Source organism: Chelmon rostratus, chromosome 9 (genome assembly GCF_017976325.1).
Source record: "Chelmon rostratus isolate fCheRos1 chromosome 9, fCheRos1.pri, whole genome shotgun sequence".
Classification (NCBI taxonomy): domain Eukaryota; kingdom Metazoa; phylum Chordata; class Actinopteri; order Chaetodontiformes; family Chaetodontidae; genus Chelmon; species Chelmon rostratus.
The window spans coordinates 16,976,509-16,999,941 of NC_055666.1; the positions used below are offsets into that span (position 1 = coordinate 16,976,509).

The window sequence follows — 23,433 nt, forward strand, 5'->3', positions numbered from 1 at the left end:
ATAACCCAGTCATACATATATTATAATATTATTTTGCAAAATTCGCTGAGCGAAATTTGTTCAAATTTCGCTAAATTAAGGGATTAAAGGATTTTTATTTTTAATAAAGAATTTTAAAACTGAATATTATCAAACAAAAAGCTGTAACAGTATAACATTAGTCATAATTGGAGTGCGGTGTATTAAAGGGACTACTAAAGAGAGTCATACGATATTCAAAACTACTAAATTACAGCTATAATAAAGGAACCAATGGTGGTGCGATAAAGCTTCAGGGGAACTTTTTTCGTGCCGCAACAGCAGCACTTCCGGTCCACATGTAAACGCCAGAGTGTGACAAACAAGAGGTTGACAGACTGAAATTATCTGTGTACATCTATCAGAAAAATACAGTTGAAGCAGTGACTATTTGCTGTAAACATGAAGCTGCTCACGCACAACATGTTGACATCTCACGTGAAGGGGGTCACGAAAGGATACCCGCTGCTCATCAAGGTAAACTATCGACGTGGCTAACTTCTAACAGTACTGAAACACCATTTAGTCTTAACGTTTGATGTTGCGCGTTACCGAAATGACAGAAGATAGAGACGGCCAGTTACCTGATCTAGGAGGTCTTTTTAAAGCCAAGTTTTTCAGACACCCGACATTACTTTTAAAATGTCACTTGTGCTGTAGCATAGTGAGATAGCTAGATAAGTAGATAACAAGGTGTTAGCAAGCTAGCAATAGAAACAAACTTAACTTCCTTTCCTCATAATTATGTGATAATAACACGGAAGACGCTGTTAGAATTACATCTGTGGCTTTATGTCTTGAAATACATTTGATATGCTCATGACATGCCACACGAAATCTGTTTTAAATCAGGATCCTCTCTGAATATTTTGGAACTTCCGTTGGGTGTCCTTACAACCACAATGTAATCAAAACAACTTGTCTATAGCATGTACACTACAGTCTTTGCTAAATATCCTAAAATCCAATGCTGACATTTAATAGGTGTGCTAATTATACTTATGTGACCCTATACTGAACCTGTCACTAATGTTGAAAAATAATACTGTGTGGAAAATCTCAAGTTAATGGTCACTATAGTTAACTATTATGTGTTTCTTATGTTGGTAATAGTTTGGAACAAGTGGCAGAGGAAGTGATTTTTAACGCAGCCATGTGTGGCTAAAAGACACTGTTTTCACTCTTGTTTTTTTTGTGCAGGCAACTGAGGTGAAGATGAATGAGGTGGAGTTCAACCCCCAGTTTGTCAGCCGTATGATCCCCAAACTGGAGTGGAGCGTTCTGGTCAAGGCTGCTGAGGAGGTGAGTCAGACTGTCCGGACTGTCAATAGGTATCACATTAGCATGAATACTAATCCAATTTTGGAGAATTCCAGAGAGGAGAATCTCAGTATAATCAAGGATATCCTTCGATTTGGGACAATCCATTAATTCAAATAGGGGGGAAACTGTCCTGTAGGAATCATGGTTGTATATTAGGAAAAGTTGGTCATTTGTAGGGCAGACATTTTACGATCCTTACAAAAGCTCAATGATGATTTAAGGTTAACAGACAAGAGGGTCTATTTACAAATTAGACTGTAATTTACCAGTTAGATTTAAGAAAAGAGGATTCATGGATGACAGTTAGTGTTGGAGGTGTTGCAAGGAAGCAGGCACTTTTCTTGTTTTAATGTGGGATTGTTCCTTTGTTTCCACTTAATTGGAAACAAGTCATCAGAAGTATTGGAGAGCTGTCGCATTGCCCGAATCTCCCAGCTGTGCTTATTAGGAGTTCGGTCTCTCCCACCAGCAAACAAAAATCTAGACTTGATTTTTGTAAATATCTGCTTATTCTGAATTTGACAACACGTTTCAAACAAGTTGGGACAGGAGCAACAAAAGACTGGGAAAGTTGGGGAATGCTCCAAAAACACCTGTTTGGAACATTCCACAGGTAAACAGGTTGATTGGTAACAGGTGATAGTATCATGATTGGGTATGAAAGAGGCATCCTCGAAAGGCTCAGTCGATCACAAGCAAGGATGGAGCGAGGTTCACCACTTTGTGAACACATGATTATATAAAGTATATTACTATATGGGCTCAGGGACACTTGAGACAGAAGACTGTTGTCTGTTTGTTTGCAAATGATTGCTTTCTGTTTTTATTTACATTTTCCACAGCATCCCAACCTTTTTGGAATAAAGGTTGTATTTATGTGGTATTTTATTTATACTTTCTGCCCCTTTCTTTACATTTTTTCTCTTAGTTTATTGGTTTGGCCTATTTTGTTTATTTTAGCTGTGATTCTGTTTTGAAAATGTAAAAAAACTATATATATATGTGTGTGTGTTATATTATATATATTATATATATTATATATTATGTGGTTTTTTTTACTAAACACAAAATATAACAGACTGATTGCGGAATTGATTCTATGTATCAACAGCAGCGGTTGCAGATGCAGCGCTGTGTGTTTAACAAAATGTTTCCACTGTATACTGCTCAGTATACAGTGAACAATATTCCATTACTGGGGTGTTGAGTATTGTGTCATTGTGTTTTTGTTTCTTTCGTATCTTGTTCACCGGTAGGTGGAGAAAATGTCATGGTCTCTTCTTCCACCCAGTGACAGCTTCCCAGTTTGAACCCTTGTCCCTGTCTCCTTTCCTTCTATAGTTGGGTCAACGGCAAGACCTGCCGGGTGAGCTGGTGGCAGATTATGAGAAAGACACTGAGTTCCTGAAGAAGGTGCACAAAGTACTTTTAGAGGTAACGAGCTCACAGTCACTCCTGTTATTGCTAGTCACTGTTTATTGTACTAATGGTACTTTTACTACTGTATGTATTTACATTTCTGATAATAATGTGAATGTATTATTTTTAGAGCTGCAACTAACTACTGTTTTCATTATCAGTTAATCTGATTGTTTTCCGGATTAATTGATTCATGTTATGATCTTTAAAATGTCCAAAAAATAGTGAAAAGGGCGGTGACGTTGTCAGATGTCTTTATTTTCTCCGACCAACAGCGCAAAACCCAAAGATATGTTAGGTAGTTTGCACTTATATACATCAGGTTTTTTTTTCTCTGTGGTTACAAAGGTCTTGTTGTTTTAAGGCTTTAATTTTTTATTCTTTCACCAAAAAATACATTGTCATAAGTTGAAACCATCTTTAACACAAAAAAAAAAAAAAAAAAAAGAAGTGCTTTGGTCCTTTTTGTATTTAGCTCCAGGGACCACCTCTCCACTCTTGATGTTATATACCACGTAGATCCCAGCAGTGTTTCCTATTCTTGTTCCTCTTAACACAGTGAAAAAAAATTCACTCTTACACAGTAACATAGAAAGATACAGTATGTACTTGACATCCTGTTTCTATTTCTATTACTGGCAACAGCAATTAGCAGCAAAGCTTTCATGTGGTCCTTTCCTGCACAGTGTCTTGTTTTTCATAACTGCACCATGTCCATTCAGGTTTTTTTTTTTGTAAACATCAAACACAGGAACTAAAATACTATATTTTTAGATATTATTCTAACCCCAGTATGTGCACCACATGGCCAAAAGTATGTCGACTCCAGACATTACACATATGTGATTGAACACCTCATCCCAAAACCATTGGCGTTAATGCTAAATGTGCTACTATGACAGACTGTTTGGGTTTTCCACTAGAATTTGGAGCCTGCATGCAGGCATTTTCTCCCATTCAACCACAAGAGCGTTAGCGAGGTCGCACTGATGGTGGGCGACCAGACCTGGATCACACTTGGTGTTCAGTTCATCTCTAAGGTGTTGGATGAGTTTGAGGTCGGGACTCGTCAGGCTCTTCTGCACCAAACTCAGAACTATTTCTGTATGGACCTGTGCTTTGTGCACAGGGCCACTGTCCCCAAACTGCTGCCACAAAGTTGTAAGCACTCTATTGTCCAAAGCAGGCATGTTCATATATCACATTTATATACATTTATATTTTCATTAATGGTGTCATTGCGGATTGGCTTTGATACCAAGTTGGAAAATGAGAGAAAGAAAAGGGTACACAGGCGAGAAAGTGAGCAAGCGTGAAAACATAACTAATTTTAAAGCCTGTGGAGATTTCTTATAAACAAACAAACATGTTTACATTGAATGTTACTCATAAAAACACATTATACTGTCTCCAACATGTACTTTTTTCCACTGGCCTGGCAGCCAAAAATAGAAAATATCTTTTTTTTTCTCCCCCATTATTTAATATTTTATAAAAATTCAGTGAATATGGATTGATGGAGCAGTGAGAGATAGAACATAATGGCATTTCTTTTGTGAGAAATTGTTGAGTGGCCTGCAAATGCAGCCTGACAGACTAATTACAGTTGCTCACGCACTCATTCTCTATCTCTCACACACATACACACACACACACACACACACACACAGTAAAAACACATTTCATTCACTTACGCTATAAGACATTAGGTAAATACATTTTACTACATTTTACATTTTAATCTAATCAAAGTACAGTACATTGTAGGGATGTCATTATTATTGTTATTATTGCTTTTAGAATTATTTTTGTTGTTTGACTGATGCAAACATCTTGAATAGTCAGGCGGTCTGCTAATTTGGCAGGGATGGGAGCAATAAATCAAACGCACCCATTCAGGCTCTCTGTGTGCTTTTAGGAAGTAGCTAATAAACACCATCACCTGATGCCAGTCACATGCCTCGTTTAGACTGCTGCCCCTGTTCTTGGAGTAAAACCGAACACTATGAAACATCATGATTTATTTTATCTCTGCTTTGGAGAAAAGACTGCCTGCCAAAAACCCACAGCACTCGACATTGGACAGTACACGACAGTACAAGTTGATGTTAGCAAACGTTAGTGTGCAATACAGTCGTTGAGCAGTGAGCAGCAAAAACAGCAAAGTTATGCTCGAGAGTATGAGAGATGTAAGCCAGTGTTTTGTCAGTCCGTTCTGGGCCACTGTAGAAACATGGCGGTGCAACATGGCGGACTTCCTGGAAGAGGATCTGTTCCCTCTGTAGATATATAGAGCTCATTCTAAGGTTATTCTCAATTTCAGGTCTTATACACTAATGAAAGCATACTTATGAATCTTATATTCCATTTGTGCCAATAGATCCCCCTAAATCCCCCACACTGGACCTTGAGTTAAAGATCAGTATATTGTTGCTTGACGCGTGGGGTTGGAGGAGGAAAAATAAAGCATGACTGCATCAGATTCTAGATAATTACTGCAAAAAAATAGCCTGTTGCCTTGTATACTTATTATCAAGCTGTGTTTGCTGAATCATATCTTTTTCTCATGGCCCAGTAGCAAATGTTCCATGGCCCTGCATTGGACCATTGCCCAGGGTTTGGGAACCACTGGTCTAAAATATTGTATGCCGTAGCATCAAAGATTTCCCTCAAATGGAAATTAGGGGTTCAGGCCAAACCATACAAACCAACCCCAAACCAAAAGTATGGCAACAGGACTGTCCACATACTTTTGGCCATATGGTGCATTTCGCTCTTTAGTGACATCTAGTGGTGGCCTCACACCTCCTGTCTGTTCTGGGTTGTGTGTGTTGCAGGTGGAGGTGATAGAAGGCTGCCTGCAGTGCCCCGAATCAGGACGAGAGTTCCCGATTTCCAGAGGAATCCCCAACATGCTTCTGAACGAAGACGAGGTGTAGACGGCACCAAACACAACCTCCCCCCTCACTCGGATGGGACTGTGGGTATTCAGAGAGAGAGAAGAGAGAGAGGCTGGACCCTGGTTTAAGTTGGCACCGTTAGAGAACCGGCCACACTGTTTGGTTGATTGCAGTTATGACATTTAAGTGGTCGATGCTGCCAATGGAGGAAAAAGATTTGAAGTATAACAGATGGAAATGTTCCCCGAGAGTAACCCCCAGTGGTTTTATCTGTATTTATTTTTGTATGTTTTTGGGCTCCTTCTTTTTCAATAAAACTGTCTTAATTTCCATAACGACCAAGATTCTTGTAGGTTTTTGTGGAAACTATGGGTTCATTCATATGACAGACATGCTAAAATATAACCCCTGAGTGAGAGGCAGGCTCTGAACCCCATCTCGCCCTCTCTCAGGGTTTAAGAAAGTGCTGAGGGCCAGATGACGTGGCAGTGGCTTGTCTATATTTGGCTTTGAGGAAAAGCGGCAGAAAAAAGCAGTGAGGCTAGAAGTTGTTTTTGAGGAAGTCTTTTTTTTTTTGAATGCCACACATTACAGCACACACACACACACACACACGACACCCCACCTGGGAGGGCTGCTGTGATGTGAGATACTCCACAGTGTGCCTGATCTTTATAAGATTGCTGAAAGAAAGAGTCCAGGTCCACATAAGCAAATTAAATGTGTTTCCATTCATTTCTGGCTGTGCAGCAGCAGTCAAGTTGTAACAGGAGCCTGGCAGTGTTATCATTTTTAGAAACTTTGCCAGGACAGACGATGAAGAGGGGTGTTTGCCCTGACCAGAAGCCTTGAGGCAGCTTGAGTCTCTCCTACCTTTCCCTTCTACTTACAGCAATTACAGGCCTGCACCCGCAACTATAATAACGGTATAATGGGATGGCAGCAGAGCAGCAATAAAAGCCACCCCTGACAGATTAACAGTCCTTTCCAAGTCCTGAGCTGTAATTAACAATGAGCCTGAAGAGGAACAGAGGGGAAAGAAAGGGCCCAGATTGAAAGCTGGAAAAGATAAAGATAAAAAGGGATGTGCTGTGCAGTGATTGAATGAAATTAGGATAAGACTTAAGATATCAGCATGAATGAGGTTTAAGCTGAAAATTACACTCAGATCCTTATGAAAGCTGCATTTTGAAATCACTGGAATGAACTAATATGTATTTCTTCATCTTTCGTTTTATAATTTGGATGTTTAAGATTTAGTTTGACATTTTGAGAAATATGCTTCTTGGCTATCTGCTGCAGATTTTTTTTTTTACCATCCATGTCTGTTAGCTTAGCAAGACTGGAAACAGTGAAACAGCCAGCCTGGCTCTGTCCTCTGCCTGCCTGCACCTCCAAAGCTCACTAATCAACATGTTATAGCTTGTTTGTTTGGTTCGCACAAAACCGAAGCATAAAAACCTCAATTTGCCCTTATATGGTCAGATAATGTGCCAGCCTCTTTATTTTTATTCATTTATTTTGTTGCTTGGATTAAACAAGATCTAAAGTGTTAATTAGTGTGCTTTAAAGATGCAGGTAGTAGCCAGGTGGTAGCCAGGCTAGCGGTTCACCCCAGTTCCCAGTGTTTATGCTAAGCTAAGCTAACCAGCTACTGGCCACAAGTGAGCTTCATATTAACTGTACAGACATGTTATGTATGTTATGTTTATCAATTTTCTAATTCTCTGTTTTTTGTTTTTTGTTAAAAAAAGGGAATAATTATGTTTGCCAAAATGTGGAACTGTGGAACCTCTAATGCTGATACGTCCTCAGGGGATGTTTACCTGCAGAGAGAGGGTGGTGCAGGCATTTTTGTGGAGTGAGGAAATTGCAAAGTGTGCGCGTGCGCGCGCGCGCGAGTGGAAGATGGCTCTTGCGTACATAATCACACACTCACTTTGGTGGCAACCCGCCCCTGCGCCACCACCACCACCTCTCTCGCATCCAGTCCCTCCCTCCCTCCACCACCTCTTTCTGTCTGGGGCTCCGTGCGTTTCTCACAGAGGAGCTGCAGAATAATGGAGGCACATCATGCAGCAGGTCTCGGCGTTTGCAGCAGAGCTTTCAGCCCTGCACACATCAGGCTGGAGCTCATTTAACCCGAGGATCTGTAATTTACTGTAAAGTTTCCTCTCTTTTTTTTTTAATTCACAGCATAAGGACTTCTTTCATATATTTTTCTGCGTCATGTCTTTTCACGTCGTCTGACTTTTTCCGTGTTTTGATGTTTATGTGAGGGGGATTAATGGGCCCACCATGTTTTTTTCCAACATAAATCAACAGTTTTTTCCTACGTTTTAGTGCAGGCTGCTTTCTGTTTACCTATAACGGGGAATGGGAGGATCTCGTTGGGTATATGGTTTTTTTCAAAGCTGTTAGTAGATTTTCTGAAGGCTGGTATGGGCCAACTCTTCGCCCCACAGATGGCTCTTTCGGAGGTGAACGCACGTGAACCTCGCTGCTTAAGGTGAAATGAGCGGCTCAGGTTTTAGTTTGGAGGATTTGCGACATGGGCTGAGCTCCTGTGAGGACTCTTTTCTCCTGAAAGCTGTTGAATAACCCAAGGATGGACGACGGAAAACGGAGACGGATAAAACTCCAATTTTTCGGTTAGACTGATCAAATACCTTTACCTGTACACGCGGAAGGCGCGCACGCACCGGCGCGGGACACCACCGGAGCCGCTGAGCGCACCGGATCGGAATTAAAGCGTCAGCCAAATTTCCAGTCACAAAATTTGAGCTTTTTACAGCGGAGATTGGTTATAGATTGATATAAATTGACGTGTAGACACAGTATTTCTAGTGCTGCACCTTTTTTTTTAAAGAAAAAATCTATTTAAAAACTTCCATTTAAAGTCTAAAGACTAAATGACGATGCGTCTTTATGTGTGTGGTGTTCAAATATGCAGGCGCATGGATGAACAATGCTATAAAATGACCTTAGCAGAATAAATGTAAAGTCAGCAGATGTGGTTTTCCTTCTCCACAGCAAGTGGTTTTGACCAAAATAGCCTGTTAGAGCTGGATATTGGATTTTTTTTTTATTTTTTAGCCTTTCTTATTTTACTCTGCAAAGTTTTTGGAGACACTGGTTTAACCCTCAGTTTTAAATTTCAAACCACTTTACGCACATATTTCTTCATGCGTGGTTTTGAGACTCGGCTGTAGTTACAGCCCACCACAGTGACCTTAATTGTTTCAGCTGATTTCCTCCGCGGCCGTTCAGGGAGCACCTCCGTCCCTCCGTCTCCCCACCGGACAATGTGGCTCCTCCGCCTCGCGCTGCTGCTGCTGCTGCTCCGGTTCTCCGGCGTGTTGCTGGTGGAGGGGATCAACACGTGCCAGTCCATCAACCTGGACAAGCAGAAGTCGCGGCGCATCGAGGCCGTCCGCGGGCAGATCCTTAGCAAGCTCCGCATCCGCAGCCCGCCCGACGAGGACGAGGACCCGCCGGCTGGCTCGGTGCCCCCGGAGGTCATGCTGCTCTACAACAGCACGCGGGAGCTGCTGAAGGAGCGCGCTCGTCTGGCCGAGTCCACGTGCGAGCGCGAGAGCAGCGAGGAGGACTATTACGCCAAGGAGGTGCAGAGGATCGACATGCTGCCTCCCCGCACCGACACAAGTGAGTCCATTATGGGATGTATGAGCATTCAGATCCTACTCAAGTAGAGTATTAATCTTTAAAAAGATCTTTTCCAAGTAAAAATCCAGCAGTCACAGTGTTACTCTGGTAACAGTAGAATAAATAAATAGAACTGGTGGTTCTACCAATCTCCACTGGTGGTGCAAAATGGTCCATTGACTATGGTTAAACTGATGCATAAGCACCACTTTAATGTATCTGGCCCAGGTGGTTGTAACTCTGACTACTTTTCGCATGGCTGGGTAGTTCAGTTCACTTATAAGGTATAAGTGTTGTTATGTGTTGTATGTAAAATGTAACTGATAAAAGTACATAAAAGTACATTATTTTCCCTCTGACACAGAGAAGATTAGAGGTACAAGTTTAACTCAATGGGAATTCTAAACTGAAGTAGTAGTAGTAGTAGTAGAATTTCACTGAATTTCAGTATCTACACAAATAATGTATCAACAAACGATTGCCCTTCATTGCCTTTTTAAATCAGAGATTCTGCTGCTACTACTGCCCACCTCCACCCACCATTAAACAAGTTTGGAGAAATGAGGCAGGGGTGGAGAAAGTCAAGTTATCAAGACTTACCCTTGAGCAAGGCACTGGATTCTGTGATGCCTTCCTTGTGGTGCTGAACTGCAGCTGTGGTTGGTCGCCGGCAGCTCTCACGCAAAGAAACAAAAGTTGATGTTGATGGACCTTATTTAGGAGCTTTTAAGATTAATGGCGCTGGATACTACATGGTGCATAATTACATAACTGTCGAGTTGGGAGGTGATGTTTCGTACAGCATGAACGCTACAATTACTCATATATTAAACATAAGACCAGGCACATTTACTCACGATGCCAGAACCTATAATTTCGTTTCAAGACACTCATCAGCAGTAATTATGTCCGAGACAATGCATCACAGCGCTGTTTTAACCAAAAGTATAAATACAACATTGTCGAAGAGGGCATGAGATGTTGGATCATTAGTCATCCTTCACGCTCTTTGTTTCTTCATCCAGATGTGGTCCAGCCAGCAGTCCCCAGCCCCCACTACAGAGTCGTCCGCTTTGACGTCAGCGGAGTGGACCTCACCAACAGCACCCTGGTCAAGGCTGAGTTCAGGATCTTCAGAGCTCCCAACCCGCAGGCCCGGGCCTCAGAGCAGAGAGTGGAGATCTATCAGGTAGTCAGCTCAAAGATCACCATGACTGCGACCCAATGATAGACCCAATATTTGCGCAATTATGACAGAAATGCTCCTTTTAAATCACTCCAGGCCCCATTTGTCCCAGAAGAAGCAGACTCAGGAGTTGTTTTCTTGCCAACATCACAGAAGAATCTTCAAAAAACAATGTTCATATGTGTAAAGTGTGACCAGGGATACTGTACATATGTGTTTTTTGTGTCAGATTTCTTCTTTCAGGATTTTGGGCATCAGGCCAGCAAGAGTGTTACGACACTAAATTTTCACCAATTAAAGTGTGTTTATATTCTGGCTCGAGGGAGACATTTTACACCTCTTGCAGAAAAATGTTAGCCCCGAGAAAGAAGCTCAACATAACCTTCATGCCTGATGATGATAATGGCTCTATGCCAATCATGCATTATTTCACCAAAGTAGACATTATAGTATTCACTCAGTACCCTGACAGGAAACTGTGAGTGTCAGCTCCATCACCTCCATCATGTCTTTGTCTTTGTGTGTGTGTGTGTGTGTGTGTCAGTTGCTGAAGCCAGATGAAGAGAGCACCTCCACTCAACGTTATATTGACTCCCGCACCGTTCAGCTGAAGGCGAAGGGAGCCTGGATCTCTGTGGATGTCACCGACACCATTAAGGACTGGGTTTCAGATCCAGGTCAGACTCAGCACCAGCAAGCCAATAACAGTGTTTGTGAACTTCATCTTCATCAGCTGATCTCAATGCATGTCCTTCTCTGTCTCCTCTTCCACCAATCAGAGAATAATCTCGGCCTTAAATTGGGCGTCCACTGTCCCTGCTGCACCTTTGTCCCGTCCACCAACAACATAGTTCCTAACAAGAGTGAGGAGCTGGAGGCTCTCTTTGCAGGTTTGCTGCAGTTCTTGTTGTTTTCACTGTATATCATGTTGGCCAAGTCTTTGCATTTGTGTTTGTATGTGCAGAGACGATTATTAGAGCCGCTCTGAGGCTCGAATGAACCGCCAGTGACACTAAACCTTAAACTGTATTTACGCTTTGACTCGAGGGAAAATTTTCACACCTCATACAGAAAAATGTTTAATCTCCTGTTCCAGACAAGCTGTTTCATGTCCGAGACGTTCGTGGAACGACTGTCAGACTCAGCCTGATGATGATGACTTTAGACTCAAAAACAAGAAAAAAAAGCAAGGAAATGTGGAAATATTACTGGAATATTACAGAACAGGAAATACAGAAGGAAAAACCCATAAAAGTCTGAAAGAGCCCACAGTTATCTTAAAAGTAGTGCATCCAGACTAAAAACCTGTACATTTGTCTTGATACAGAGAAAGTTTGACCTCAGCAAAGCAGCTTTGTGCTTGTCTGTGTTGATCAAACAGCTTTGTGATTCTGCAAATTCTAGTTTCAACCATCAAGTTACTCAAACCATCTTACTGAGATAATTAAGGACACAAGTGAGACACTGCCTGGTAAGAAGATTTATCCTGTCAGACAAAAGCAAGCATTTATTGGCTGAATTTAAGACATTTATCTCACAGAGATTTTGCTTGTTGCAATGTTTTCAGCAGATTTCTGTGGATGCTGCTTGTTTGTGGTCAGCATTCAACACTGGGGAAATTGATGCTACTTGTGAAAATTAGTTGAGCTCACCACAGCACTTAAAAAAATAAATAAACCAGGATGACAGCCAACATGTCAAAGAAAAAGTAAAACGTAAAGTTAACCTCAGTTTAATCTCAGTGGCTACAGAAATGAGAAATTTACAGGTTGGCTGTAAATGTCTTCGTTAATGCATTAAAAGCACTTGTGGAAGATTTACCAGCGCAGCAATAATCCTGCAGGTCACCGAATGTGAACATAAAGTGGAGACTCTTCTGTCAGGCGCCTCCAGAATGATTCATGAATCATTTGCTCACTATCCTCCAGGAATAATGGAGAAACTGTTCTTCCACTATTGAATGTCAGACTGTCTGTGTTGCTCCATTGAGGCCCTAAATTACAGCACTTTCCTCAGGATCTACACACAGCTCAGCCAAGTTTTTTCACGTCTCGGAAAAAATGTTAACTTTTGATATTGATGTAAGACAAGCGGGGGCTTGTTTTGAGCTCTTGTAGTTCTCCGGGCCACGAAGCCCCAGAAAAAAAACATGAAATCAGATGCAAACAGTAAGGCTGTCTTTCCTGGCGCAGGTAGCAGCTGTATCATGCATGTATTTCTGTCTATGTGCTGTAATATTTGTTCAGCAACAATCATTCAATGTTTTTCTGCTTTCCCAGAAAAAAAAACACTTTGAGTGTAAAACTATAGCTGTGTTAGAATCTGTGACTTTGTGGTTATTTCTGTGAACGAATGACCACATTTATCTGGCATCCAAACTGTACGACGTCAAAGGTGTTAACTCAGGTGTTCTGGACCTTTTCGGCTGGTGAGTTGTGACCAGTTAAACTAATTAGAAAATGTTTTTTCTCAGATTTCATTTGAATAGTTTTTACAGACGTGAGGAGGGAAAACTTTCAGTATTACACAATAAAAATGCAAGAGAAATGTCTGAATAAAGGAGCAGAATTTGTGTTGTAGAGTGAGTTTAACTTCTGTTTTGACCCCTCAGCTTTATCCTGCGACCTCTGACTGTTGCTCTGCTCTCCACAGGTGTGGACGACGAGAGGCTTCGTCAGATAAGGAAGCCCGGCCAGGTCAAAGGCCAGGCGGATTTCAGCACCAAGACGCCGCACCTCATCCTCACCGTGCTGCCCAGTGACAGAGTGGACAACCCGGCCAAGAAGAACCGCAAGAAGAGGGCGGCCGCCACAGACACCACAACCTGCTCCCGGTATGCCGCCAACCAGCCGCTCGAGAGCGGTTATGTGTCACTGACTGACATTCTTCCAGGATTTGTAGTTTTATAATCCTGAAATCTAGTTGTGGCGGGCAGTGGATTTCAGTTTCTTTTCCCTCCTGACCCAAAACTCATTTTCAGACTATTGTGTGGCAAAACTAACAACATTGACCCTGTGTTTAGACTGCAGGGCAACAGGCATGCAGTGTTTTATTTAGACTACCTCACGCTGCAGGGGAAAACTCTGGCAGCCTTGCATAGTTATTACCTTATGATGGCTGGTTCTTCAATGGTGACCCGTTGTCATTTTCCCATGACCCAACATTGCGCTCTTGCCCCAGACGTTGAAAAGCAGGACGGGTGTTGATATATTTCTGTGTGTATGTTGTGTCTCAGCGGCTCAGACCAGGGCTGCTGCCTGCGCTCGCTCTACATCGACTTCAGGCGTGACCTCAACTGGAAATGGATCCATGAGCCCAAAGGTTACAAAGCCAACTTCTGTGCTGGCAACTGTCCTTACCTCTGGAGTGCCAACAACCACTATAACATGGTGAGTTTGTCGGGGTCGTCTATTTCTGTAACATGACGTATGGCCACGGCTGCGTATTCAATCTCAGTACTTTATTAGAATCATATAAAATGTGTCGCACCAAAAACTGGCGTCAGATGCTTCGTCCTGTGATCAGAGATAAATCAAAATGTTGCCACTTTCAGACTGTTTTTATTTAGGAAAATTAAATATGGCAACCAAAGCTTAGCTATTGTATTGACACTGGTATAAAAAATATTCCAGCTCTACATGACTGAGGCATTTTTTTGTCAAAAAATCAGCAGTTCATTTTGTAACCACAGCAAAGATATTTCTTTTAACCAGTCAGACTAATAAGTTAGACTCCCTATACACTCAGGAAAAGACAAAAGTATCCTTTTTTCCAAGTTCTATTTTGCTCCAATCTTCAGATTCATGACCTTGTTTTCTGTTTTGCTTAAAAGTTTGAGTGGAAACAGTGACGGACTTCTCAGCACAAACCAAACTGTATAAATAGAAATCATCTGGGATTGATCAGCTGTAAACAGCTGTCCAGTCGAAACAAAACAGAAAAATCAAAAGGCCTCTCTCGTCCCTCCAGTGAAACACTCCGGTTTGGACCAAATCAACTGCCAGCCTGACTTCAATGTACAGAAACTTTGAAACGATGTGACGTTTGCTTTTAAATGAGCTTTAAGTGCATTGTTTGTGGCTGCTAAACACCATAGTTAGCTGAAATTGGTTAACCCCAGTGTCATAAATGGGCTGTCACTTCGCAGAAGCCTGTTACAGAACATATAGGCTTATGCAACACAGCCTGTTTGTCTCACAGCTCATGACTTGGCCTGTAGCATTCTGAGCTCTCTACCTTCATGTCCTTTATTGTGATATAGATGTGGAGGACGTCCATGTTTATAGGACGCTTACGCTTGCTGCACTGGGACATTTTGCTGCTGTCAACACTGTGGCTTTAACACAGACTGATTTGTTTGGTCACTCAGTTTAATGGAGTTTGGCAGTTTTTGTTGTAAGCTACATATTAAAGTACATGAAAGAGAAAAAGGGCAACACGCTGACAGACTGTGGTCAGAGGATATATTGAAAACACAGCAATCAAAGTTTAGTTTAACTCATCTAATAGTTTGACATTTTTGGAAATAAGCTAATTCACTTGTTGGCCTCCCTCACCTCGTCCTCTCACGTTTGTACAGTAATGAAATAAGATAAAACATGTTAATTAGTGAGCTTTAAATGTGATTTTTGTTACATTTGGACAGAGCCAGGCTAGCTGTCTCCTCCTGTTTTCATGCTAAGCTAAGCTAATTGGCGGTAGCTTCATATTTACAGATGTGAGAGTGGTATCAGTGTTCCAATCAAACTCTGTAAGACACCAGAAACTGTGTGCCTATCTCCCCAAATGACGCGATGTTCCTCTTAAACTGGTCTGGAAAACATAAGCAAACAGCCCCACAGCTGTCTTCACATTTTGATTCAAACGTTGCAAAATCCTGACTGGTGCAAAATGTTCGTGACATCAGCTTTTCCCATCTCAGCCCTGCACACTTCACATCGCTAACTGTGTTTCCATCTGAACCTGATGGGCCAGATGGTTTGTTACACAGAACCATCTGGGACGTCGTCCATGGAAGCTGTTTGGAAAAGGGCAGGCACTGCCAAAAAAAATACTTGCCAGGTGATTGGATGAACCATGTGTCTGCCACTGTCTATCATGGGATAATTTCAAGCAATCAGATCAATAAAACATATGACTTAGAGTGAGAGCGGAACTCTTGGCCAGTCAGGAGAAGAGCGAAAACACCTTTTCATCTTCGTTGGTCGGGCTGCTTAGTTTTAGACATGAGGAGTGATGACTGGTTAGTGTTAGGGGATTAGCCAATCAGAGGCAGAGTAGGAAATTCGTAAATGCTAGCTGCCAGTAGTTCCTCATAGGACACTGATTGGTCCAATCCAATGTGGTTTGGCCACAGGCGCACAACTTGAAGCCTGGCAAGATGGATTCTGGGCTGATGTAATCTCGAATCCAGGTAATTTCCATCTAATTGTCAAGTGAATTTGAAGCGGACTCTTGAAATGTCGTAAAAAAGAGAAAAAAAAATCATGAAAGGTTTCCATCTCCCATTAAGGGCATTAACTCTTTTTTTAAAGAAGGCAAAAACCACCTCAAGCGAGCGAAAAAAAAAAATCTTTAATGCAAAATTGTGCCCGTTTTTTGTCGTTACCATGAACCTTTTTTAATGCGATACTTAAACATGTGCAGAAAAATACATCGCTGGAAACGCGGCTACTGAGAAGAGCAAAGACAAAACACAACTACAGGAAGTCTCTCATGTGGAGTAATAAAAACTGCTCCAACTTTGGCAAAAACAACGTGTTCATGTGGCGCCTCATCATTCATAGTGAGAGACTGACTTCTTCATGTCTTTTTCCTGGTCAGATCCTGCCTCTGTACAACAAGCTGAACCCTGAGGCCTCCGCCTCGCCCTGCTGCGTTCCCCAGGACCTGGAGCCCCTCACCATTATGTACTTCATAGGCCGCACACCACGTGTTGAGCAACTCTCCAACATGGTCGTCAAGTCCTGCAAGTGTCGCTGAGTTCAGAGGAAGAGGAGAGGGAGGCAAAGAGGAGGAGGTCGAGAACAGGACCCAACCTACAAACTGACTTCCAACTGGGGGGAGAATAAAGACGAGAGGACAGATGGAACCTTTGTTCAGTAATCTTCGCTGTTTGATCACCTTTAGCAGACTTTTGAGATCTTATATTTTTACGCTTCCTGACTCAAATATCAGGATTTTGCTCCAATTCTTTACAGGCATGAAAACTTCATTTTTCTTCATTTCTCTGGAACTTTCCGTCTGATATAGGACACTGTAAATACAACCACATAGCTGTATTAAACCTGTACTTGGATATTAAAGGGGGCGTTGTGTGATTTGGCCACATTCGGTCTGCATGAAAAGGCTTCTTTTTATCAGGATTTCGATTCCGGCCGTAGACCGGTGGCCACGGGCAGAGCAGAGCGAGCTAGACGTCTGCTTGTTTGCTTTAGGTTTGAAGGTGTTGATAGGAAGGCGGCGGCGGAAAGGTTTGCAGACTGAGATCTTTAGGGCGAGGGAGGCAGGGAGCAGATAGAAAAGAGAGAGAGGAGCTGTGTCCAGGCACAGGGCCCTGCCAGCTCTCTGCGGTCCCGGGCTGAAATCTGCCCGGCGTAAACAGGATGTGAAAGATTTCCAGACACCGACCCGACCACTCACGGAACGCTAGATTTAAATGCTCCCCTCATCTCCTCTGTCTCTCTCTCTCTCTGTGTTGCTCGAGGTTCTGGGATTTGTGGTGGGAGGAGAGAGGGAGAGAAAAGAGAGGCTTTGAAAATGAGACGTGGGATGATAGGGCTGTATTTGGAAGGGCTACAAGTTTGGAAGGTGGTATTTTGCAGTCTTAGCAAATTTGTAACTATTTGGGTCTGGCTCAAACATTCAGTCATCACACTCTCATGCTCATTTTCTGAATGTGCATTTATTATCTTATTGTAAAAAGCCATCAACTCATTGCTATTTCTATGCTATGGTTACATTGTCGTCCCTACAGTGTGTCTCACTGATTCACGCACACACACACACGCACACACACACACACACACACACAGTCTCTCTCTACACCCAAGCATCCACATTGACCACTTTTGATAGAATGTCTAAATGGCTGAAAATAAAAAACATCCCCAGGGCTCATTTTAAATATAGGCTCTCTGGTATGCCAGTGGTTTGTGTGTGTGTGTGTGTGAGAGAGAGAGAGACAGAGAGCAACTGGGTGTGCTATGTGTGTGTGTGTGAGTTTGGCTGGTGAGGTCATGCGTGATAGCCCAAAAATGATTCCCTGGTTTTATTGTGAATTTTACTGTGTGACAGGGGGTGTTTCTCGCTGACCCAGCTGAAAGTGATATGTGGATTTATTTTTTTTGTTTTGTTTTGTTTTTTGGGAAGTGTGTGTGCGTGTTTTGAAAACCTGGTTGACAATAAAGTTTTAGCTGAATAGGAAGCAGTCCAGTCTGACAAAAACAAGGTTGCCCCAACAGCATCTGGTCACGGATGCATGAACAGAGCCAGTGGTTTTCATGCACTCATCAAGTTAAAGCTGCAGAAAATACTTGTTTCTGATTGGCTGTTAAGTGAGTAGGCGGGGCCGCTGGCTCCGGAAGCTTCCTTCTCCATTCTGTACTCCCATTTTCTTCTTCTTTTCAACAATATCCCCAATGTCTCTTAACACAGACACACAGAACTCTCCTAGATAAAATAACAATCATATATATTTATGTTGGGACCAACAGTTTCAACTATTTCCACTTTGTTTCTGAGTAACTGTGCTTTACCTGTTGTTTTAGCATGGTGGACTGCGCTAAAAACTACAATACCCACAAGCTTCAGTTATAACATCACAGTTGCTGCTGACCTCCACCTCGTCAGGGCAGGGCGGATACACACACCTGCGTTCACCTGCTTTGTCTTCTCTTCATCTCGACCACAAACTGTTTTTCTCACTCTTAAAGGGCCAGCTCACAATCGCAAAGACAAACAAACCTCGCAATCAAAACAGCTGAACGGTTATTTTCAAGTGTCATTATTCAGAGAGCCGCAGACAGAATCCATCACCTCCATCTAAATCCATAGAAATAAACCCAGAACCGCCCCTGCAGGTACATTCCGTCCTCTCATTTTCTGCGATTTTGGTGAACTGAGCCTTTAACGTCCTGACCTTGAATTCAGCAGCAGGAGATCCATCTCCCTTCACAGAGGAGGTTTTTGTCCGAGCCACTTCTGCTGTCAAAATAGCTTAAAGAGATACAAACTGTTCTCCAGCCATCGCAGTAAAACTGTTTTTTCTAAGCCGCAGTGAGAATGCAGCCTCACTCCGTGTGTGTGTGTGTGTGTGTGTGTGTTTGTCGGGGTGCTAGTGCTGGAGCTGTGGTGAGGCTCCCTCCCCCTGAGTAAACTAGCCCCAGCATCTGTTAGTCTTTTCCACTTAACTACCCCTTGCTATATCCAACCTGTACTTATCCCACGGTAGAGCGCCTTGCTCTGTCTCACACTGGGTCCCACTGTCCTTGGAGAGGGGAAGTCTGCTGAAGATATCGACCCCCGCTCACTCTCTCACACACACACACACACACCTCCATAAACCAAGTCTGTGCTTCTGACTTTGGGAGGGAGTGTACACATAGACCCTACAGGCATCTTAAGCACACCCACACATACATACTGAACATCCGGCTCATATATACTCGTATATACTCATATAGCAAAATATGTCATGATTCATGGCTCTGGTTCCTCACATGCTCACTCAATCACTCAGCCCTCACATGCAGACCAAAAACTGGAGAGCCGCTCTGAGGATGACAGAAAGCAAAAGCACCTCGCGGCCTGCTTCAAATACAACTCGCACGCTACACGTTTGGACGAGACATCATTCGTCACGACTAGGTCGACATCGTTCTGTTTATTTCTGGCAGTTAAATGAAAATACAGCTCTCTCGGGGCAACAGGACACCGTAAACAAAATAAAAAAGTTATACAAGCAGCAGAGCGGTAATGAGACACAAGAGTAAACAGAAGATACCGATCTGTGGCCTCAGCAGTTTTGAAGCCATATTCTCTGAGCAGTCAGACTTGGAGAGTGTTGCTGTACTTGAGGCCATTGGGACAAAACAGCTGGGAAGCCAAACCCGCAGAGGCCTGGCTGTTCTCCGTTTAAACATATGAGGGCGACATTTCAGAGATTTCTCTCTGGACTCACAGCAGGCTGATTCAATTCAAGGTAAAGAGACATTAAGCAGGTCAGCCTATCTGCATCGAGGTGAATTCACTGAAATTATATCAGACAAACAAGTGTTTCGCACATCTGTAATGTTACAGGCACCCTTTGTAAAGAGCAACATGCTCAAAGTTGATTTAGTTTAACAATAAAAAAGCAATCTTAGCTCTTTAAAGTCACTTTTTTCAGAGGATTTAAAGTGAGATTCACCGCTGTAAAACACGAATGGCTATTTGAAATGTGAACTCTAATCTCATACATGTAAATGTTACATCCTGTATTCCTACAAGAAGCAGCAAAGAGCTCTCTTTGCTGCTTGCCGAACGGCTGAGATCTTTGGTTTGAACACTCCATGTTTAATCTGGACGTCAGGTCGGAAGAGGGAGCAGGTCTGTTCAATGTGCTGGCTCAAGTTTCAATTTGTTTGGAACGACGCAAATATTTTGTCAGTAAAATTAAACCAGAAATAGATTTTTTTTCAAAACCAGGTTATGCACAAACACTGAGTTGATTATTCACGTATGAAGCATTTAAGTTAGTCAGTTACTTTGCAGAAAAAAAAACCTTCATCAAACTTTTTTTATTCTGCTAGTTGGTGCACAATTTAGTTTAAATTCAGCACATAAACACTGAACGTATCATGCAGATCTTGACACGCAATATTATGACTGATGTTTTTCTTTTGGTTTTGTATTCATGCTATCACAGAATAAAAACTAACCCAGAACTAGAGTTAAACACGTCAGATTTAGGATATGACCGTTGTTTAGATATTTAGATTAAGGGTTCAGATTTAACACTGAGATCTATGATTGACATTTGGATGTAATGTTCAAATCAACAAAACCAAATGTGTACATTTATTTAAAATGAGCATTTATTAAGCCATTATTAGACAGGCATTTAGTAATGCTTAAAAAAAAAAGTCAATACATATGAAAAGGTTTGCAAATCTCACTGTAAATACAATGAATTAGTGACTTTAAAAAGTTTCTTTTTTTTTTTATTTATTGGGAGATGAATGTGCCTCAAATGGAGCGTTAATCTGAGCATGTGGTCTGAAACACAGAGTTTAAGTTGTATATTCAGTTTGAAACGGAGAAGTCTTGAACCAAAAGGGAGGCGCAATTAAAATATCCCATATAAAGACAAATTAAACATAGAGAAAAACATGCTTCATAGGTCAGGAGTCAAAGCCAAAATGACAGTATTGTTGATGGGTCGTGGTCAGCGCAGCAGTGAAGTACCATGTGAACATCTTTCTCCTTCCAACCCTCTGTCAATATGTGGCAGCCTGAACCCGAGTGTGGATTCAGTCACTTACTTATTTTGGCCCCGGTGAGGGGCACAGTGCCACACAGCCTCCTGTCGTAGCTCCTGATTCTGAGTAAGCAGGAACTTTGTGTTTATCCCTCGTCCACCAAGAGCTGAGCTCAGTCAGGACTTTCAGAGTTCAGGATCCAGGTCATTAGAGATCTCCTGCTCTCCAGTGGACAGAGGTTAGGCAACAAGACCCTGACTCCCAATTTTATACAGTATGTACCTGTCTTTGCAGGTAATATAAAGGCCATTTTACTGCACTTTACCTTTATGTTTTATCAGGAAATTATCTAAGTGATTTTTTTAAACAATACAAAGAGAAACCAAAATATCTTTGTAGAGATTTCATCTTTTTTGTTTGTTTTCCCCAATCAGTTTCACAGTACACTGCAACAGTCTAAAGTACTGAATTTTGTCACTTTCCAGTGTGAACACACAAAAATATATGTAAAAAATACACATAAAAAGTAGGATGAAATTGGGACACAAGTTGGGTCCGGACCTTTGAATCAGCCCACTTCACAGAGTCGACGGATTCATGTGGCATTGTGTCAGGAAACAGCGCTTCAGTGAGCGCCATAGGGAGATTAGCCAATCAGCGACTAACATCATTCTCATGCTGTTGTCAAATTGTGCACCAGAACAAAGGAGAAGTAATAACAACAATGGCGACCGCTATAGATAAGATCACTGAATGTCATAGTTTGTTTTTACTTGGCTCCGTTCTGCTCTTAAAACCTCAGCAAAACCAGCATGTTGGCATGACCAGATTCAGGCAGTTTCACTGGTCTCCAGTGATTGGACTGGGAGAAACAAACTGTTTGACTGCTTTTGTTGGCACATTAGTGTCTTTCTTGACACGTTACCACCACCTGCTGATCAGTGGAATGAATCCACTCATAACAAACAGTGCTCCAAGGCCTTACTCAACACGGGACCTTTAAGAAAAAAAATCTCAAAGGCATCTGCACAGGCTCAGCCTCGATAAAGTTAATGTCAAATAGCAGTGTGTGTGTGTGTGTGTGTGTGTGTGTGTGTGTGTATCAAGGAAGGTCTGATGATCATCACTTTACTGTGTAACTTTAAGACATTATGAGGCATCCAACAGGGTTCAGCTGAGGACAAACAGTACAGTAGGTGTGTACACGAGTCAAAACACCTGCACAGTTTATTTAGGTGGCAAAGAGTCTTTGGAAATAATAAAACACTAACGAGGAGCATCAGCCAAGAGGGAACGTGGTCACAAGCAGTGACTTAAGGACACTTGATAGTATAGTTGGTAAACACCACACGCTTAAAAATAAACTCAGCGTCGCTTTAATAACCCCGTGACCACTCGCATCCAAGGCGAGCACGCAAAGATGCTTATCATGGTGCGAGGAGTGACAAATGTTTAAACACGAAGCAGCGGACAGTGACTCAGTCTGACTTTTACCCTTTTTAACCCTTAAAGACACTCAGTTTCATGAACCAGCAGATCAAAGAGCCTTTACAGGAGGAAGTCATCCACCTGTTTCCTCCCTCCAACAGCCGGACAGTTTCAACACAGAAGAAAGTTTTCAATAGTCGGGACTCGTGTGACGCGTCACACAGAGGACTCACACTGGTCTGAGGGTGAATGATGGCCCTGCCGTGCTTTGATACTATTGTGCTGTTGTTGTGGTTCAGGTTCTCCACCCACTGCAGGGTTTTCCCCAGGGATTTTTTTTAGCCGAGGCGGTAAGCCACCCAGATCCAGACGCATTGTGTCTTGTGATTAATTTTCTTGGTAGATGACATCTTCTGTCACACTTCTGAAATATATGGCGTTTGTTTTGTGAAAAATACCTCCTCTGCTCTTTTCCCATGTTCTTTTTCCCTTTTAATGTCACAAAAGTATTCCATATTTCATTTTTTTTTTTTGCCTTGCTTCAAGCCAGGTGGCCCACCTCAGCTATAAAACACTGTGGGAAACGCTGCACTGAATTTAGGCCAGTAGTCAGTTGCCAAAAGTTAGCCTCACAAAGCCGCTTCAGTCTGAGATTTAGTGTTAAAAACGTCTGCCAAGAATTGATCAAGCTCAGCGGCTGGAGGACAAATCGACAAAGTAGATAATTATGTGTAATGATGGATAATGATGTGACTCAAAGTCTCTTCAAACCACTAAGACTCATGACCAGCTGTTTACTCCAGGTGTGGCATAATTCCCTCATTTGAAAGTCCTCTTCATCTCTCTGAAGATTTATTTCAAAATCATTTTTCGAGAAAAGGAGCAACCTGGGAATATGGATCAGTTCAGTCTAGACGGAAATATCTCAACAACTACTGGATGGATTGCTATGAAATGTGGTTCCTGTCCCCCTTCAGAATGAACCGAAAGGTTCATCCCAATATCCACACTGGGACTGAGCTCAGACGACGTG

General features: G+C 42.2%; 2 protein-coding genes across 2 annotated transcripts; both read left to right on the forward strand.

Annotated features, from left to right (window-relative positions):
* The first annotated feature begins 306 nt into the window (after window positions 1-306).
* trmt112 (tRNA methyltransferase activator subunit 11-2) lies at window positions 307-5,995 on the forward strand. Its single transcript, XM_041944482.1, has 4 exons — window positions 307-495; window positions 1,219-1,320; window positions 2,683-2,775; window positions 5,598-5,995. The coding sequence occupies exons 1-4, from the start codon at window positions 421-423 to the stop codon at window positions 5,697-5,699; spliced, it is 372 nt and encodes a 123-aa protein (XP_041800416.1). The 5' UTR covers window positions 307-420; the 3' UTR covers window positions 5,700-5,995.
* A 1,720-nt stretch (window positions 5,996-7,715) lies between these two features.
* On the forward strand, window positions 7,716-16,840 carry tgfb5 (transforming growth factor, beta 5). The gene is made up of 7 exons (XM_041943861.1): window positions 7,716-9,326; window positions 10,352-10,515; window positions 11,057-11,189; window positions 11,292-11,402; window positions 13,165-13,345; window positions 13,748-13,901; window positions 16,336-16,840. Exons 1-7 carry the CDS (start codon window positions 8,966-8,968, stop codon window positions 16,492-16,494), a joined length of 1,263 nt encoding a protein of 420 aa, XP_041799795.1. The 5' UTR covers window positions 7,716-8,965; the 3' UTR covers window positions 16,495-16,840.
* Window positions 16,841-23,433: the final 6,593 nt, after the last annotated feature.

Bases quoted from the DNA above. Each gene is read 5' to 3' on its own strand.
- trmt112 (XM_041944482.1), top strand. From the start codon at position 421: ATGAAGCTGCTCACGCACAACATGTTGACATCTCACGTGAAGGGGGTC. The intron at 496-1,218 runs GTAAACTATCGA...TTTTTTGTGCAG, and splicing joins GATACCCGCTGCTCATCAAG to GCAACTGAGGTGAAGATGAA. The intron at 2,776-5,597 runs GTAACGAGCTCA...TGTGTGTTGCAG, and splicing joins TGCACAAAGTACTTTTAGAG to GTGGAGGTGATAGAAGGCTG.
- tgfb5 (XM_041943861.1), top strand. From the start codon at position 8,966: ATGTGGCTCCTCCGCCTCGCGCTGCTGCTGCTGCTGCTCCGGTTCTCC. The intron at 9,327-10,351 runs GTGAGTCCATTA...TTCTTCATCCAG, and splicing joins GCCTCCCCGCACCGACACAA to ATGTGGTCCAGCCAGCAGTC. The intron at 10,516-11,056 runs GTAGTCAGCTCA...TGTGTGTGTCAG, and splicing joins AGAGAGTGGAGATCTATCAG to TTGCTGAAGCCAGATGAAGA.